The sequence below is a fragment of the Lathamus discolor genome, chromosome 1 (genome assembly GCF_037157495.1).
Source record: "Lathamus discolor isolate bLatDis1 chromosome 1, bLatDis1.hap1, whole genome shotgun sequence".
Classification (NCBI taxonomy): Eukaryota; Metazoa; Chordata; class Aves; order Psittaciformes; family Psittacidae; genus Lathamus; species Lathamus discolor.
Window position 1 is genome coordinate 74,451,858 of NC_088884.1, and position 19,920 is coordinate 74,471,777.

Genomic DNA, 19,920 nt, shown 5'->3' on the forward strand with positions numbered 1-19,920 from the left:
AGTCCTCCTATCCAGGCCATGAGCCGCCAATTTCTCCAGATGGAGACTGCGGGAGACAGTGCCAAATGCTTTACTAAAGTCCAAACAAAGTCCACACAGCCTTTCCCTCATCAGCCAGGTGGGTCACCTTGTTGTAGCAGATCAGGCTGGCCAAGCAGCACCGGTCTTTCATGAACCCATACTGAGGACGCCAAACGCATGCCAAGGGGAGCACAGCACTGCACCGCCATTGCCCCTTTATCACCTTTATTCATCTGGGACACCCGTTCTGCTGGAGAACCTCAGCTTCGAGATGCCATTCAAGTTAGGGTTAGGGTTCAGGCAACTACAAAGCCTACAGCTCCGGTGATACTGGGGCTGCAAACAGCAAGCCAAAGGGAACACGGTACTGCACCAACACTGCCTAGCCCACTCTGACTCTCTCTTCCTGGAAGGGGTCGTGCCCTGCCGCCGGTTGCATTTGCTTTCCAGCCTCCGGCGGGCGGAGCCTCCGGGGCGGGGCTGCCCGGGACCCGCACACCTCCAGCTGGGGCAAGCGGCTTCGCTGCGGCCATGGCGCTCTCTACTCAAGCGCTGCAGTTGCTGTGTGCTAGCGGCGGCTGCCTGGAGCAGGGCGAGCTTCAGAAGCGGCTGCCAGGCCGGCCCTCGGCGCAGCAGCTGGCGCTGGTGCTACAGGATTCGCAGCAGTTCACGCTAGTGCAGCGGCAGGGCGAGGCGGCGGCAGCGGCAGCGGCAGCGGCAGCAGCGGCATCAGGAACAGAGGTGGTGGTGCTGGCCACCAGCCCCTTACGGCTGTGCCAGGAGCACGGTGCAGGCTGCGATGGGCAGTGCGGGCGGCTGCACCTCTGCAAGTACCACCTGAGGGGGTTCTGCCGCAACCAGCACGAGAGGTAGGGGAGGCCTCCATCGCCGCTGTTCAGTTCGGGGCTGTGGCGGGGACCCGCGCTGTGCTGCCGGGGGCCGGGGCAGGCGGGGGACGTTTGCCTGTGCTGGGGAGGCTGTGTGCTGCTCCTCGCCCCCGGGAGCGGTTGGAAGGCTGCGCGGCCCGTTTTCCTCTCCTGGCCTCGGCAGCTTTCCCTGTAGGGGTTGGGGCCTCGCCCAGCATCGGGGGGCAACGAAGTGAAGCCGCGTATGCCGTGCGGTGGGGAGTGGAGCTGGGCGCCTGCAGTGGCTGCCCTGTTGCCGGTGGTAGACGTCATCGAACGCGGCTGTGGGAGAAGGAAGTGGTGTAGAGAAAAGAATCTGTTACTTTAATGAGTCGTCGTGGCACAGCGGGGGGAGTGGCGGCGGCCGCCTCCACCTCTAGCTGTGGGCTGGGAGCTTGTGCCTGGAACCGGCTTGTTTCGGGGGCCTCTGCCTCTGGGAGGCTCAGCCTTCGGCTAGGTGTGCCCCCTTCAGTGGAAAAAGGCTTCGTAAACGCCCCTCTGCTCTTCCTGTGTTGGAAATGCTCCTTTTTTAGCCCAGCTCCCCTCCCCGTGCCCCCAAAGGATAGAGGTGCAGGGGGTTGTTACGCAGGCTTTAACGCTTCACAGGTTACAACGCTTCCTTCGCAGCTCACAACCCTGTTTCTGGTGCTCTCTCACCCCATCCTTCCGTGGCTGAGAGGGAAGGCTTAGGCTTCCCCCCCCCCGCACACCCCGAGATCTGAGCACTTTGTGCTGCGTGGTGAAGGTGGGGAGTGTGATTGTCGATTTGATTTGGATGGGACGGGGTGCTGCTCCGACGTTTTGGTGTCTTCCTTACCCATACTTGGGAGCTGCAGGTCAAAAATGCTAATATTGTCAGACTATGCTAATGCTGTAATGACTGTAAATCAGAAATAAGTGTGGCAGTTAGCCTCATAGCAATGATGTAATCTGCTTAGCAAATCACATAATTGTTTTATCAAGGAGCAATACAGATTTTTTCAGAAACTAGCTATTTTGGTGTGCTTTTAAAACTGTGTAGTGTAATGCCGATGGGGTAGCAAAATAGTGCTAGTCTGTTACACTTGTTTTGCACTTGGGTTTTTTCACTTGTAGGAAGGAATGCAGGTTTGTTCACAATTTCTACTCGCACCACAATCTCTTGGTTCTAAAACAATATGGACTTGAGAGTTTAAACAGTGATGAACTTCGGCAGCTTCTGCTTCAGAATGACCCTTCCCTCTTACCAGAGGTGAGTAATACTGTTTCTTGGCCTTGTGTTTCAGTGAGTATCGCAAAGTGGAAGAGGCTTGATACTAGATGAAGATGGTTCGGTGTCAATTTTGTTCGCATAATGCAAATCTAAAACTTTAAATGTGCAGCCTTTGTTTCTGACTGTGGTGGGTTGACCCTAACTGGCAGCTAAGCATTTGCACAGCCTCCTCACTTGCTCCCATCTCCCCTGCCCCTAGCAAGGCAGGTGAGAGAAAACAAGAACAGAAAGTGACAAAATTTGTGGATGGAGATAAAGACGTTTTAGCAAGTGTAGGAAAGTGAGGACAAAACAAGTGTTGCAAAGGAAGCTAGTCAACATCTTCCACAAGCAGACCGATGCCCAGTAAGTGCCTGTTCAGGGCCACTTTCTAAGAAGAAACAGAAGAAACAGCAGCACCCCTCCCTTCTTTTTTTTTTAATTTATTTTTGGAGTATGATATTCTGTGGTGTGGAATATCCCTCTGGCCACTTGGACTATGTCCTGCTTTCAGCTAGGATAGAGTTAAATTTTTTCCTAGTAGCTGGTACAGTGCTGTGTTTGGATTTAGTATCAGGACAATGCTGATAACACACTGATGTTTCGGTTGTTGCTAAGCAGTGCTTACCCAGAGTCAAGGACTTTCCAAGTTTCTCATGCTCTGCTAGTGAAGAGGCTGGGGGTACACAATGAGCTGAGAGGGGACACAGCTGGGACAACTCACCCGGTCTGTCCAAAGGGATATTGCACACCATATGATGTTGTGCTGAACAACAAAACTGGGGAGAGTTGATCAGGGGGTGGCAGCCCACTGCTCGGAGACAGGCTGAGCATTGGTCAGTGGATGGTGAGCAATTGCACTGTGCATCACATGTTTTGTATATTCTTTTATCATTATTATTGTCACTTCCTTTTTTGTCTTATTAAACAGTCTTTATCTGAATCTATGAGTTTTAACCTGGCTGCTTGCTGGGATGAAACAGAATGAGTTAGCTGTCCCAGCTGTGTCCTCTCTCAGCTTCTTGCCTACCCCCAGCCTACCTAATCTGGAGAGGCCACAGTGGAGAAAGAGAGCCTCCACACTGTGTAAGCACTGCTTAGCAATATCTGAAGTCTTGGTGTGTTATCAACACTGGTTTAGTCACAAATCCAAAACATAGGGTGGTATGGTCTGCTATGAAGAAAGTTAATGCCATCGCAGTCAGATCTGGGACCTTTTGTCACCAAATTCAGGTCAAAAAAGCTCACTATTCCCAAACAAGAAAACCAAAGAGTTTGGGTAGTGACACCATAAAATCCAGTATCCTACATCTACATAACTTAGAACAAAATATGCTTGAGAATGTTTTTAAGATGGTTGCTTTCTGTTGAGACATCTTTCTAGACATTACCAGGGAAAAGGAAAAGCTAACAAGAAATCATTTGGAAAACAAGAAGAAGAAACTTGTGTAAGTCTTTTAAATGCAGATGTAAGCACATAGCTGTAAAAAGTTTAAAATCATTAATTCAAACAGCCTATATGAACACATTGTGCTTTGATCTTTAATATTTTTTTTGTTTGTTTTTTTTTTATTTTGCTCAAGATCTGCTTGCATTATAACAAAGGTGATGGACCTTATGGATCTTGTACCTATAAAAAGATCTGCACCAAACTGCATGTTTGCCAATACTATTTCCGGGGACAGTGTAGATTTGGCAGCAGCTGCAAGCGATCCCATGATTTATTACAGTCAGAATCTTATGATAAACTGGAGAGACACGGACTGAGCTACGACATTATTAAGCAACTACCCTCCATTTATAGGAATATGTATGACATAAAAAATGGCAATGGGAACATGTATGACATGCAAGATAACATGTCTTCACCGTTCAAAGGTAAATGATACCATCTTTTGAAAACATCAGAAGAGTTGCTATAGTCAATGTAACATTCTCACAGATGTCATAAAGAAAAGTGAATTCGCATCTTGATGTGTCTTTAAGGAGGGACCTTGACAGAGATCCGTCTTGACAAGTGAGTTCAAGACATTATGGGTTCCTGAGAAGTAAAGTGCTTGGTGTTTATAAAAATCATAAATCTGAGGTTAGTCAAGCCTATCAGGAACTGGAAATAGGGAGATTTTTTCTGGTAGAAAAAACCATAAACAAAGGTAGAGAACTGTTCAAGAATAGGGGTGGCATTTACATGTGTGATTCTAAACTATTATTTTTTCTTTAATGATTGCTTAGCACAAGAATTCACAGACAGCAATATCGCAGTTACTGCTCAGAGATGTAATATTTTGTTCTTTTATTTTGAAGTTACTTAAAATTATAAGTTAAGTGTAATTTAGCAGGAAACAAAAATAGAATGAAAAATCCAAGTGTCTGTGTGTTCATCTCTGCTGTTCTCCCACAGTTGCTTCTTCCCTTCTTGGTTTCCTTAGGCATGTTCTTAATTTATGGAAATACCACATTTTGAGACTTTAGATTTTATAGCCGCTAGTGTGAACAGGGATGTGGAATGCATGCTTAACTCAAGTACATCTAGAAGTGTAAAAGCATTGGATTCTATTTTCATTTTGTGGTGAAAGCTGAAAACTGTGAGAAATGTAGAAGTTACAGAAAAGTCAAGGTCAGAAAGGATGGATAAAGGGATAGGACTTTTGAGTATGCAGAGTTATCAAAGACTTCAGTGTCTTTCTGGAGCTGAATGCAGTTATGTAGTTATAAACACTGGTTTTAGTTATCTTCCCTACCCATAGGTGCACTTTAAAGAGGGCTTGTTGAAACAAAGTGTATTAATGAGGCTTATAATTCCCCCCTCTAGAGAGAAAACACAGCTCTAGCCAAGAGTCTTCAACTACAAATGATGATGAATTGGAACAGATTTGTTTATATCATCTGTACAGAGGTTGCGGCTTTAAAGGTAGGTTGTGATTGTAGCAAGTCCAGTCAATTTTCCTTTTCTCGTAAGAGGAAATGATAGACATCTTTCACAGAAAGGGTAAACTTCAGAGCTTATGTTTTTTTATTTAGTTAAATCTTAGCAAAATCTTGAATGCTAATAGAAATATGCTTGACCTGCGTGCTCTGCCAAACAAAGCAGCTGTTTTGTTCTACCCTGAAATTTGTAATATCCACCTGTGTTCACCTAAGGGATTGCTGAATGATAGGAGCCCTATCTCCAAGCAGCTACAAAAGATAGTCCGAATTCTACATTCTTCCTTGTTTCTTCTCTCTCTGTTCAATTTGTTTGAACTATCTCCCTTTCAAAATGTTCCCACTTGTCTAGGAAAAAGGTTGCTGTGCCAGCTTTCTTGTCCTTTTGTCATCCTTTTCCTTCTTGATGGTCTTGACCTGTAGTAGCTCCCTGATGTACCACACACCTTCTCATAAGACCTGTGTGGTGCAGTCTCCTTGACTTTCCCTATACTTAAGTTGCCTGTCCTACCATGAAAGCCAGTCTTAAGTTTATGCATGTGGGTACTGGTGGTGTGATCTTCACTCTTACTGAGAAGTGACGGCACCCTGACTCTTTAAAAGATTTCTGAGTAATACTTGTGATACCTTGATCACTGCTACCATTGCTCTTGTTCCTGGTGAGGCCTGGACTGTTAGAGACTTCTTGAAGGGTAAAGGACTTTGAGACTAAGGGAATGATATCTGTGTGTATGTATGATGTATTGGAAAGTGTGAGACCTTGGCATGCCATAAATGATGTAGAATATGGGGTGGATACTGCCCTGATTTCAGCTGGGATAGAGTTAATTTCTTTCCTAGTAGCTGGTACAATGCTGTGTTTTGTCTTTAGTTTGAGAACAATGCTGAAAATGCACAGCAGTTTTAGTTGTTGCTAAGCAGTACTTATCCTGAGTCAAGAACTTGTCAGTTTCTAGTTTCTGCTAGTGCACAAAAAGCCAGGTGGAAGCAGAGACAGGACACCTGACCCAACCTGTCCAAAGGAATGTTCCATACCATACAGCTTTATGCTCAGTACATGAAAGGGGGGAGTTGGCTGGGAGGGGCTGATCGCTGCCTGAGGATGGTCAGTGGGTGGTGAGCAATTGTGTTGTGCATCACTTGTGTGTCTTGGGGTTTATTCCTTTCTCTCTTTTTGTTATCCTCCTTTTCATTATTTTTATTTTCTTAATTTCAATTATTAAACTGTTCTTATCTCAGCCCATGGGTTTTATCTTTTTCCAGTTCCCCTTCCCCATCCCACTGGGGGAACCAGAGGTGACAGAGCAGCTTTGTGGTACTTAGTTGACAGCTGGGGTTAAACCATGTCAGTCCTTCTCCTCCTATCCTAAAACTAAGTGCTGTTTCTGTTTTTACTTCTTTTTTCCTCAGTAGTTCCACTTTGGGATTAAGTGGTTAAGCACAGATATTTGAGTCTACACTGTTAATCTGTATATGAAATAGTAGTCTCATATAAGCTTGTAATTTCAACTCACTGCAAATTTTTATCTCTGAAACTGAGGACACAGGGTAGTCCTTCATCACTTAGCTCCTGCTAGCAATTGTGTTGCACAAATAGAATCTGGTAGGTATAGAGAATAAACTTGTGTCGAAGATCAAAAGTTAAGTTTTGAGTGTTCATGTTGAAAAATACTGAACTGTTGCTTGTAAAGATTCCATAGGTGAACACTTCCTATAGTTATGCATTTGATACTCTCACCAGCTGTATGTGCATCCCTGAAATGTTGGCATTTTTCTCATAACCTGTGAAACTAATGCATCTCTTACTTTTTTTTTTTTTTTTTTTTGTAGACAAGTGTATCAGAACCCATTTTCACTTGCCATATAGGTGGCAGGTCTCTGATGGTAAGATCTGGAAGGACTTGAAGAATATGGAAGATATAGAAAAAGCATATTGTGAGCCTGCTTACACTGGGTATCAGCTCATAAAATTTAATAATGCTTGGAGTTTGCTATATTGGAGCAGGCCCTTAGTGGCTATAAATTGCTATGATTCTATTGCAGTTATTACATAAGTAGCTTTATTTGGTATTCTTCTGCTGATCTCACTTTGCGTATCTACTGTTGTTGGAGATCTGTTGTGAGTTAGGCCTCGAGTCCGTATAAAACACTCTGGTTATCATGATGAGTTTGGCTGGGATGGAGTTATCTTTCATCATAGCAGCCCCTAAAGTGCCGTGTTCTGGGTTTGTGAATAAAATGGTGCTGATGATGCACCAGTGTTTTAGGGATTGCTGAGCAGTACTTGCCCAGAGTCAAGGCTTTCTCTTTTTCTTGCTCTGACCCGCTCCTTTGCAGCGGGTAGGCTGGAGGCAGGCAAGGGCTTGGGAGAAGATCAGCCAGGAGAGCTAACCTGAACTGACCAAAGTGATCTTCATACCCTACAACATTATGTTCTGTAGTAAAACGTGGGCAGAGGAAGAGAGGTGGGTTGGTTGTTTGTTTTTTTAACCAAGGTAGCTGCTGTTTGGAGGCTGGCTAGGCATTACACTGCCTTGGGTGGTGGTGAGCAATTTGCCTTATTTGTTTATTCATGTGTACCCACTTCTTAACCTATTGAACTACCTTTATATAGACCCACAACTTTTCTTGCTTTTGCCCTTCGTCTTTTCTACCCTCTGTTGTGACTGGGAAGGGAGGAGGAGTGAGCAAGCAGCTGCGTAGATACTTGGTTGCTGGCCAGGATCAATCCATAACAGTTACGTGACTGTAAAAGTATAAATACTTCCTACCGTTGCTAATGCTCACTAAGAATGGCTGGAAGACTGCAGAGAACGGTGATTTTTATCCCTTGTGGGAATCTCTTTGGTTAAGCTTGTCAATACACAGCTTGACCCCATGATTAGAAATAACCTCCAGCTCAAAAGGTGAAAGAGAAGTATGGCAAGGTTTGGAAAGGATTTGCCCCTCCTGCCCTCTTTTCCCAAGTTCATATAGTGGAACTGGTAGAATACCTTGTGTGCCTGAGGTGACAGATACTCTTGGGTGCAGAGAACATTAAGAATATGGAAATGCCTTTAATGGTTTTGAAATTGTTATGTAGCACAAAGAGGGTATTGAAAGAGGCTCATACCAGTATGCTATGTCCCATGCTGGAGAATTTACCTAGTCCCCTCTTATGTTACTTTAGAGGTTATTTGAAGCCATCCGTAAGTTACAACACTGTTCTCTTTAGAATATAGTTGTTTAGCAAGAGGAAGGCAATGTATATTTTCCATTGTTTCTGTTCAACTTGCGTAACTCACTAATTTATTAGTTGATAATGGTTACTGCCCATGGAACCACTGTGAGATGCAATACTGTAATACAAAAGATGTGCAAACACAAAACAGAGTTGGGATAGTTATGGAAACTGCAGGCTTCTGTTCTGCTTTTGAGTGATGATGACCTAATTTGCAAATTTATGGTGGGCTTGTGAACCTAGGTGTAAAGCTTCACAAACTGTCTTGATTTAATTATTTTTTTCCTCTTTTTTTTTTTCCTCCTTTATAGAATTGGAAATGTTGTTACTGAAACTGGCAGTGCCTTGCCACGTATCTCTTTTCTGAATATGTCTTGTGGGTTTGAAAAGGTTAGACGTCTTTCTACAGCCTCTTCTGTGACCAAACCCCCTCACTTCATTCTTACAACAGAATGGATCTGGTACTGGAAAGATGAGTATGGCCTGTGGCAGGAGTATGGGAAAAAAGTAAGTGTGGAGAAATGGGGAGACTCTCAACTCTGTGTTAAAAGTGCAGAGCTACTGAGAAGTGCACAGTGGTTATATCCTCTCTGTCTTGTCAGCCTCCTCCTCTTTTCCTCTCATACTGTACAGATGGACTTAAGAGGCCTAATGGGATTTCTCTGGAAATTTCATTGGTTCAGATAAGGGAGTGCTCACTGGTGAGCCACAAATATTATTGACAGATAATTCTTCAGTGAGTCATGTCAGATAGGATCTCATTAATACATTCTTTTCACTGCTGCTCACTAAAACTTCCTTTTCTGAGGTTCCAGTAGTACTCTGTGTGTCTTTGCTAAGGTCTAGTTGGTGAATGTGGGGTCTCAGTAGTAGTGTTTATAGCATGCACAGCATAAGCTTAGGCTTCATAACACTGCTTGTTTGTTTTGGGAGCTGTTTCAACAGCTTAATACATGGCTTTTGTCTGATAGCTACTATCATGCCCAAAAGCTGGTACATATTTCAGCCACCATACCATATGTTGTTAGTTTTTAAACTTGCTTGTATTTAAGAGACAAGAAGATTTATTTTTTTCCCTCTGGTTTTGGCCTGACAGGATGTTGACCATGTAGCTGCCACTGTCTCCAGTGAAGACCTGGAGAAAGCATATATAAGCAAATGTTCTCCAACACTGAACTTCAAAGCTGGAAGACATGAATATGAAATCAATTTTGCAGGTAGGTTCCATTTGCTTTGTTGTTTTTTTTTTTTTATTTTGTCCTTCCCTTCCAGGTCTTTTGTGGTTTTAAATTACATTGCTAGAGGAGATAGGAGAAAGAAACTTGGACTTTGAACTGCAGTGTTTACAAGGACAGAACTTCTGTCAAAGTTCACAGGATAAGAGCTGTTCACAGAGGCAAAGTGGCATTTCTATTCCTCCACACCTTTTGGTTTTGAGAGGTTCTTGTGCTAGGTTTCAAAATGTCTGCCAGTAAGTCCAGGTGTGACATTGCCATTGATGCGCCAGCACAATTGGTGAGAAACTTCTGGCAGACGTGGCAAGCCAGCTTCTGGTCTGCTTTAATCTCTGGCTTGCAGAAAAATTAATACTTTGGCGAGTTGTAGAGTCCAGATAATCTTTACCATTGCAAGATTTATGTGGTTATTTTCTTTTCATAGCTCTGCCAGTCTGGAAAGGCTGAGGAAATACCTTAACTATGTCAAAGTAGGAAGATGTGTTTCCCAAAAGTTCAGGGTATTTAAGCCATTTGTGATAGCACTGTCCTTTCTGAGATGTTGCATTTCCAGGTATCCTTGTCAAAAACTGGGGGGAGCAGTGGTGGTGGGAATAGGCCTGCTTAGACTGTCATTTTTGTGTAGTTGCCTTTGATCCAGCTTTTCAGTAGTATCTCATTCTTCATGAGAGGGGAAAAAAAAAGCAGAAAGGGCATGTGATACGTTGCTTGTGATTTAATTGAAAGCTATGTTGTAATCTTCTTTATAGGATGGGGAAACTTTTCTGGCTTAGAAAAGAAAATTACACTCTAAATCAATCCCTTTTCTAAGGTTTAGGCTTTTTTGGTAACTTAGGCAAATGTACGCAATGTAGATGTCTTCCAAAGCTCAGTTTCTAGGCTTGGTTGTGGCAAGTGGTTTTGTTCGTTTGTCTTCTTCCTGTGTATCTCTCTAAAGATGGGGCCTATTTTCCTGGCTGCTACTGACTCTCAGTTGCAATAATGTGGCAGTAGCTACAGAGGTTCCAAGATCCAGAAAGAATACCTCTAAAATTCAGATAGCTGTGACTTGCTTTTCTGTTGGTGGTCAATAAAAATGAATGACCTGTGATAGCTGCTAGGTTGCATTTATATTGTTTGAAATCTACAACTATATGTAGAAAAATGGTATCTTGATTTACAAATTGAGGAGGGGATGCAATCCACAGAGCAGAAGTAGATACTTACTATACAATTCTCGATTAAGTGTGGCTGACGGGACAATGAAGGGAAAATAGCTACCAGTGTCTATCATTCCTTTTAAAGTTAAGAGTAAAACTGAAACTGATTTACTCAGACTGTGGGTTCCACATCCTGCTTTGAGTTCCCTTTGTGATGCTATAAAAAAAAACTTGGTCCCTTTTTTGTCAACATTTTTGACAAAATAACTTGGTGGCTGCAGTGTGAAGGCTTTCTAAGACATCTTTCTGATTGTTCAGGGTGTTTTGTTTTTTCCCCAGACATGATTCAGAAAAACCTTCGCTACTCAACAAAGAGAGAGGTTTGCAGAAGGCCTGTATTTGTGTCTCCAGAAGAGGTAGAAAAAACAAGAGCCAGGTAAACTGTAACTGCTCATTCTGAGGTGATGGGTTTAGTGCAGTGTGAATGGAGTGTCTTCCAAAGGTGTAAATAAGGTGGAGAAGTAGCTGTTAAGTGGATTGTGAAAGAAATTGAATGGGGAAGGGTCATACATGTTATAGACATCGTCCTACAATAATGTCTAGCCGGGGCAGTACTGCAGCCTGGCCAACAATTTTCAAGCAACTCTGGAACCGTGGGGGTGAAGGAAGTTTGGGTTTGGCTACATTAAATGTGGAAGCATAGGAAATAATCCAACATGTATCAATGTTGTAGGAAGCTGCTAATTAGAGGGGAGCTCTCTTAATAGAGCAGCTGATACAGATAGAAGCAATAATGTTTATGCATACTGTAAAGATGCTTTTCTGACATCTGAGACCAGTAATTTTAAAAGCTAAGTAAAGTTCAGAAGCAATTCTTTTAAGAACAACCAGACAAGCTGAGAAGAAAGTAGTAGTCCTTACAGGTGGAGCAAAAGATGAGAGTCTTTGAGGGGAGAAGTTTTTCTTAAATGCCACAGAAAATTGCTGCTAAACACACTAATTAAAGTTGGGGTGGAAGTAGAGGGGAGAGTTGTTTTGTATCTATCCTGTTTCTGCCATACTGATAGGATCCTGAATGTATGTATTTTTATTTATCTACCCTACTGTAGCAGAGCTTTTATTTGTATATCTAATTTTACTTTCTCATTTGACATCTTAATTCCTGCCTTAAGTCTTGACATGATGATTTGGAACAAATATTTTCATATACTGAAATGAAAAGACAGTTTTGAAATATTTCTTAATATGTTCAGTTGCCTATATTCTCCCTAAACTTGGCAAAAACATTTAGTATCATATGTACATAAAATGTAGGGATATGGTTCATTCAATTACCTATTTGTAATGTCTTGCAATGCACAGGAGCTCTAAATACGTAGAAGAATTTAAGGGCATTCCATCTCATTGGGACAAATCTGCGCTGCCTGAAGTGGGATTCAAGGTTTGGAGCTTTTATTTTTATTTTTTTTTTCTCTCCATCGCTTTTGTCACACACAGGTTTGTTGCAGTCACAAGTTCAGTGTTTCTGCGCCCTTGTAGATGAACATTTCTTATGTAACATAATGTAGAGGTGTTGATAAATTTGGGTCTGGTAACTTGGCAAATTCGGCTGAAGCTTAGGCTGTATTAGCAAGATTGTTATTGGTGCTCAAGATAGATAGCTTTGAAGTCCAACCTGTGCTGAAGCTCCTAAACTTCAGGGTAGCCATTCTATGAGCTGTATGTAAGTAGACTGTTGCACATCTATGGAGCACTGCTGAAATCAGCAGTGTTCAGGCTGGCATCATTTGTTAAAATGTACCATAACTCCAGTGGAGTGAACTTGTTTACCTTTGTAACACACCCAGTTAATAGCTGCGTTGGTTTACCTTTGCTGGTTTCCTGCTTGCCTCCGCCACCACCTCTGTCAACTCCAGTAACTACCTACAGAAAAGATCTTACGTTAAGATTGAAACTTACTGACTTGCAAAATGCAAATCCTCAAGAAATTTTCAATAAAAAATAAGGAAGGTTAACATTGACATTCTCTATGTTCCTTAGGAAAACATGCAGTTAGGAAATTTTGCTTGCTTTCAGGGCAAAGCATGCAAGAAGCTGATTTTTTTGGAAGTGTGTCCCTACTCTTCCCTTAAATGGTTGATCAAATGGTTGGCCTTTTCAATTTATTAGACAACATAATGGGCGTTGCAGTCTGTGTTCACTGGCTGTAGGAAGTATAAAGATCTAAAAAGCATGGGTGTAGAGATATTCTTTGATTTACTGCAACATAAACTCTCCATATATGTGGGGTCTTTTTAATCTGCTCATTTCTTCTATGTATTTAGGTAGTGTTTGATATATGCGTGCAAATGCATCTTGGGCCAAATATTCAAAGGGGCTGGGTGGGTGCACAAAAGCATACAGCTCCTTTAAAGTCCTGTGAGAGAGCAACCTGCATGTCTTAAACACCAGGAGTTAATGTACCCTAGGTAAAAGCTCACTTACAGATTGGGCATCTCTAATTTACCTTCTTTCTAAGAATATTTTCACTGCTCATACCTCTGCTTCACAAAAAAGACTTTAAAGGTCTGAGTAATGCACTAGGTAGGGTGGCTTTGTTACAGTTTAGTAAAAGATGAGAGTAGCTTTTTGATCTTTTTCCTTACAGCTGATTGAGCTTGACAGTTCTTCTGAAGAATATAAGAAAGTCAAGGTGGGCTTTCAACGCACAATGCCCACAACAGTTATTAAAAGGATTCGTAGAGTTCAGAACCCATCTCTCTGGGAACTGTATCAGTGGTATGTGTAAAATACTGTTCTGGTATGTATGCATGAAGTTTGTCGTTTCTGCAGTTAGCCGTATGCTAAAGATAGATGCATGCATTCCTGAAATGCAGCTGCATTTAAGAATCTGCTTCCACTCCCCAAACTGAAATACCTAGCCATGATCAACATGTAGATAAAGCGGTACTGAAAAAAACAAAACTCAGTCAAAACATAGAGTTTTGAATAGTCAGCTGAGCTCTGTGGGAGGAATTCTTGAACTTGAGTAAATGGTTCTGACTTCTGCCAGGCCTCTGTCAAGTACAGCTGCCTTCCACTGAAGCCCTGAAGCTGGTAATCACTTGCATCTGGCACAAACACTGGTTTGTAGCTGGTCAAAACTGAAACAGCCTTCAAAACTAAATTGAAAACCCACTGAGGGAAAGCTTTAATGTGAACTCCTGTGTTTAGAAAAAAATAATGCCATGGTTCCTCCCCATCTCCCAGTAGGCAGTGAATGAAACAAAACATTTTTACTATTAAATGTCTGGAGGCATTTGTGTGTAATGAAAGCATGTTTGTATGCAACTATACAGCAAGGTACCCTGTATGCCCAAAGTTTAGGCCTTAACATAAAGATTGTCAGCATATACTCTTGTCTAAAATTGTCTCTGAGTGCCGGTATGGCTGGAACCTGTCTGGCTTCAGCCACAAAGGAACTGCAAATATACTGTTTCTTATTGCAGGCAGAAGGAACAAATGCAGAAGAGCAATGGTGGAAATGCTGTGGATGAGCGGTCTTTATTTCATGGGACCAGTAGAAAATACATTGATGCCATCTGTCAGCAAAACTTTGACTGGAGGATCTGTGGCCTTCATGGGACAGTCTATGGCAAAGGTTGTTTTTCAGCTTCTTCACTAACCTTAGACTTGCTGAAATATTCTTAATAGTTACTGCAGAGCTGTGAAGTTGGGACACTCAGCAGCTCTAGGGCTTATCTCTGTGATGATGTGGACAACATAGCACATAGCTGACTTTGGCAATATGATCATTTAGAGCTAAGGTATACTGAAGGGCCTTGGCCTCTAAGTTGCACTCTGGCCTTGCAAGAAGACAAGCATAGGAGAGGCCAGCTCTAGGGATGATTTTCCTAGAGCCCAGGCCCACTTGTGTTCTAATTTCTCCAAGCTGTTACAGGAAGGCAACATGCTGCTACTTACTTTTTTGGGGGGTTGGTTTTTGCTTTTGTTTTCCAGGTAAGTAAATGCCATCCTGGTTATAGGCTTTGTGCATTGTTAGCAAATTACATTCCTTTGCATTCTCCTGTGTACAGGAAAGGATCAACAGACGAAGGGGAATAGACAGGCTGACTGACTGACTACTCACCTGTCCAATCGAATACCTTCTAACTCTCAGAAACGTGCTAATGAATAATAGTAGTCTCTGTCAGGAGAGGAAGTTGGGTGAGATTGGGAAAGGTGGACACCTAGGGTCAAGAGGAAATCTTGAGGAATATGACAACATTTAAAACATTACTTTTGTGTGGCTTTTTTAATATGTGTGCTGTGAAAAACAAGCGTGTAGGTCCTTTTTACTAAGAAGGACCTACAGGACATATGAAGGTTTTGGGAAGGCTGTTCATGAACTGCTTAATGGATTTGCTTATGAATTTGCTTTCACATTGTATCATTTCCTTTTCTGTAATTTGGTGTCTTCTCAACTCTGTCTTGGTGTCTCTTCTGCAGGAAGCTATTTTGCAAGGGATGCGTCTTATTCTGACAGCTACTGCAGGGAAGGCTCGCGCACCAAGATCATGTTTCTGGCCCGGGTGCTGGTGGGGGAGTTCACTGTTGGTGATTCTTCCTGTGTTCGGCCTCCCATGAAGGACAGATACAGCTTCTATGACAGTTGTGTGAATAGCTTTTCAAACCCTTCTATCTTTGTCATCTTTGAGAAGCAGCAGATTTATCCAGAGTATCTCATAGAATACATTGACCAGGCATACGCTAAAATGCTGTAGCACCAAAACCTGTCATCATTATGTTTAACTGGTATAAATTTTTTTTAGCACTGGCTTAAGAGAGACAAAGTGATTTTTAGAAGTTATATAGTTGGATAGGTGAGTGTTCAGAAACATTTATTCTCCATCCTTTCTGTGCAATAGAAAATGAGAAGACAGAAAGGACATCTTAGAATTAATAAAATCCTTTCTCTGTCTCTTAGTCTTTATCAGGTTATCACATTTCCATGCATTACTAGAGACTTATAAATTTATTAGATTAATTCACTGATGATTGTAACATGATGATTAGCAATGACTGCCAAGTTTAAATAATATTTAGTTATAATTATTTCAGGATCTTTGTATGTGCTCATTAGTCAGAGACTCTTTCCTGCCTGTTTATATTTTAATTCAAAATTTGATAAAACCTGCTTTTTTAGTAATCCGTCTCCTGCAACAGTCGACATTCAAGTGTTTGCAAATAAGACTGTACAATCTCTATGATCAACTCATTGCACAAATTCTTAGCAGCACTGGGGTTTGACCCTACTTAATCTTCACCAACAAAGCCTCAAAAGTTAAACTGTCTTGTTGAGAATGAACAGAGTTATTTTAACTTGTTAATTTTCTCATTTAAAACACATACCAAAGACATGAAGCACAACAAGGGTTGCTTGGTGCTGTACTGCTCAGCTGACCTACTCCATCAAATAAATGATGTATTTTAGGTCTGTGAGAACACAAGTTTTTCATGACTTTGTACCTTTGTTTGAGAGTGTGCTGGTGTGGGAGGGAGGAGTTAAATCACAGGTCATTTAAGAATATCATACTTAGGAGCAAAATGCACTGCTTGATTAGCAGCACCCTGTTCCTGTGGTGCAACTTCATGGTTTTCTTACAGTTGTTAGGATTGACAGTGGGTGACTGTCTCCCATGAGTACAGCTCTCTAGTTGCAGGAGATGATACACTGGTTAGCAGTGTTATCAAGGGGTCTTTAAACTTTCTTGCAGGAAAAGTGTGCTTACCGAGGGACTGGTCTTCAGCCACAGAGCTGAATGTTTAAAAATCTGAGGATTACATTGAATATTTAATTGTTCCCAGAGAAGGACATTATTAGCATTGAGCAGTTAGCATACATATATGCAGATAGTAAAACTTGACCCGTCGAGTATTTCTTAAGATTGAAGTTGCTGGTGCATAGACAGATAGTTTATCACAGCTTTAATGTTCCTAAATGAGTGCTTGTTAACTATAGTGTACTGCCAAAGTCTTAAGATATGCTTTGTATAGGCTCTAAAAAAATCTCAACCTGTATTCTAGAAGCACTTCCTTTTTAATTCATCTGGATGATGATTGACAAGTGTACACTGGGTAACTCCTTATTACTTCAGCACTGTGAACCAGGAGCTTAGCCGCAATTAGCTGGTGTAAGGCTGTGCAGAACTCCTTTTTATATGAAATGTGAAACTAGCAGCATGATATTTAAAGGAAAATACTCTCATTTGTATTTAACCCACTCAAACACAGGATGTTGGAAAAGCAAGTTGACTATTCTTTCTTTGGAAAGATTTATAATAGAGCATATATGACAAGCTCATTTGCTGACAGAAGTTTTGTCAGCATTCAGGGAGGATAATGTTAGTATGAAAGCTTTCATACCTGTGCAGAATAAGATTTTTCTGCCAAAACAAAATGATGTTCATCTACACATTCATGGCAAATGAGAATACTGGTATGCTTTTCTTCCTCTGACTATAACCAGCATTTCAGCTAAGAACTGAAATAGAAAAAGTCATGTTAATCTTCTGTTAGAAAACTGAAACAAGCATCTTTTTCCTACCAAAAAAGAAAAAGATTTTTTTAGTAACTTTTTTATGGCTGGTAGTATTTTTAAATACTTTATTCTTGGAGAAGATATGTATGTGTGTATGGAAAATAGGGCTGGTTGTGTTATTTTGTCATCTGCTATTTCTCCATTAACACACTAAAAGTACCATGTTTTCAACTTCTGAAACTGCAGTGATAACTTTCTTATGCGTAGTAAATAAACAGGCATTCAAAGCACTAGACTCCTTGTCCTGGTTTTCACTCTCAATACTGAAAGCACCATGTTTTGCTACATCTCTGAGTTCTTGGAAACTTTAATAAAGATGCTGCTCCTAGGTAGTGGAGTCCCTGTACAGCTGATTGGATTGCATTTGAAAATGAACAGATTAAAAAGTCATTTGCATGAAATCTAAACTTTCAACAAAAATTTATATTGACCCTCTTTTCTGAGTGAGGACATTTCTTGGCTACTTAAGACAAAACTGAGCAGCAACAGTGTAATAATCTCTTCCTTGGTCTTGCATCATGTGAGGAGAAGCTGTGAAGATTGTTCCCTTTTTTGATAACAGGTTCATCCTTGCAAGTTCGTTACTATGAGGTTGGTGAGGCCCTGTGGCTGCCTCATCCCTGGCAGTGTTGAAGGCCAGGTTGGATGGGGGTTTGAGCAACCTGGTCTAGTAGGAGTCCCTGCCCATGGCAGGGGGTTGGAACTGTATGAACTTTAAGGTGCTTTCCAGCCCAAACCATTCTATGAAGACAGATGGCAAGCTAGCAGAAGGAAGTAACTTTGCTGTGGCAGTTGTGCAGTATGGAGCAGGGTTATTTATGAACCCCTGGCTTCTAACCCCCTGGGCTGGGTCAGGGCCTGGCAGCTAGCCATGGTTAACCCACCACACCATTTAATGGGTTTCATCTGTAAATTCTGCCTGAATTTTATGAGATGTAGGTGTCGGCAGCAGCAAAGGACTGGCAGTACACTACTCTGGTTGGGTACCTGCAGCCTGGAGAAGTAGGGGTGGTGGGTAAGAGTAACTTAGGTGTATGGCACATGCCAGTTTACGGTAGTGTGCTCAGTGCTGGAGAAGACTTGCATTTTGCTTCTAAGATAACTGCTGTACAGCATTGCCTTTGAGCCAAAGGGCATGTGGGAGTTGTAGAAATACTGTTTGACTTTGCAGTACTTCCAGCACAACATCGGGAGAGCCAGCTGTTACATGGCCAGTGTTACTGGTGCTTACCTGTTTTACCAGGGGATAGGTAATCCAGCTCCCTTGTCTTAAGCAGCCATGGCACCCAGCAGTGCAGGGAGCAAACATCTTGGAGACTGATCAGACTTCTCACAGTTAGAAGAAAGAAAGCAGGGCCAGTGCAAACTTAGCAATGAAATAAGCAGTTTGCAAGTCGGCTTTAAATTCTTCTAGCATGTTTACTACTGTAAATGCACAGAAAAGGAGTATTAGGTGAAGCTGTGTCCAAGATGGGAACATGGTTCAACAAAGGAAAATGAGAGGGTGGTCACTTCAGAAAGTATCACATGCAGAGAGGAAATTCTGCAGTTTAATGCCAGGTAAGAATAAATGGTTCAAATTTGCAAGCAGTGACGCATGATAACTCGTAACATCCAGCTCCATTTTTCTAGGAATACTATTTATAAAGTACAAAACTTTAACGGTTTTCTGTATCAACAGTCTCACTGACAACTGTTGCAAAATCCAGATCGTTTTAATAGAAGCTTTCCTTTCCTAAACAGCTTTTGCTTTGTATTGGCTGTCAGAGAATGACTAAGATCCTTTTGTAAAACAGACATGCCCAATTTTAAACAAACCCACAGCTCCGCAATGCAAGACAACACACTTTCTGAGGAGAGAAATTATTTTAAATCAGCTTCCTTGTTTCTCCCTAGACCCAACTGCTGTACCAGTGCCCGGGTTTTGACTGCGATAGAGTTAATTTTCTTCTTTGTAGCTGGTGCAGTGCTGTGTTTTTGACTTTCAGCCTGCGAACAACACTGATAGCACCAATCGTTTTAGTTGCTCAGAATGCTTACCCTGATCAAGGACTTTCTCAGTCTCATGCCGTGCCAATGAGGAGGGGAAGCTGGGAGGAAGCAGAGACAGGACACCTGACCCAAACTAGCCAAAGGGGTATTCCATACTTTATTTTAGTTATTAAACTGTTCTTAAGCCATGCATTTTACATTCTTCTGATTCTCCTCCGCATCCAACCCAGGGGTGAGGAAGCAGGGGTGGCATGTGAGCAAGCAGCTGCATGGTACTGAGTTACTGTCTGTGCTTAAGCCACGACAAACAGAAATGCTGGTAGTGGGTATAACTTTGGGATATACAGTTATGCTTTGACGTTGCAACTATAAACATACAGCTTATTTATTTATTTATTGTGGGTTTTTTTATGAAGCCGGAAGACAACTCTGCTTAGGATCAGTTTGGGCTCATGTTATACGGCTGCGCAAATGCACTGTGATTAACATGCTATGACCAGTTTCTGTTCTGGAGAGCTACTGTTAGCCATATCTGGATTTTTTCAAATATATGCTTTCAGGGGGGTAGAGCAGTGCTGGTGCCTCAACACAGCTTGGTTTTTAGTTATGTTTCTGAGCCCTCACAGCTAGGATGAGGGCCAGCATCATTAAGTGTCTGGGCAAAATGTGGGT

At 42.0% G+C, this 19,920-nt stretch overlaps 1 protein-coding gene across 1 annotated transcript; it reads left to right on the forward strand.

The window, feature by feature from the left end:
• Positions 1–488: 488 nt before the first annotated feature.
• Positions 489–17,486, forward strand: LOC136015115 (protein mono-ADP-ribosyltransferase PARP12-like). The gene is made up of 12 exons (XM_065680568.1): positions 489–890; positions 2,022–2,157; positions 3,741–4,035; positions 4,970–5,068; positions 6,913–7,036; positions 8,614–8,809; positions 9,399–9,519; positions 11,016–11,112; positions 12,039–12,117; positions 13,324–13,454; positions 14,165–14,316; positions 15,165–17,486. The coding sequence occupies exons 1-12, from the start codon at positions 553–555 to the stop codon at positions 15,437–15,439; spliced, it is 2,043 nt and encodes a 680-aa protein (XP_065536640.1). The 5' UTR covers positions 489–552; the 3' UTR covers positions 15,440–17,486.
• Positions 17,487–19,920: the final 2,434 nt, after the last annotated feature.

Coding starts and splice junctions, on each gene's coding strand:
- LOC136015115 (XM_065680568.1), top strand. CDS start 553: ATGGCGCTCTCTACTCAAGCGCTGCAGTTGCTGTGTGCTAGCGGCGGC. Junction 891..2,021: donor TGCCGCAACCAGCACGAGAG/GTAGGGGAGGCC, acceptor TTTCACTTGTAG/GAAGGAATGCAGGTTTGTTC. Junction 4,036..4,969: donor CATGTCTTCACCGTTCAAAG/GTAAATGATACC, acceptor TCCCCCCTCTAG/AGAGAAAACACAGCTCTAGC.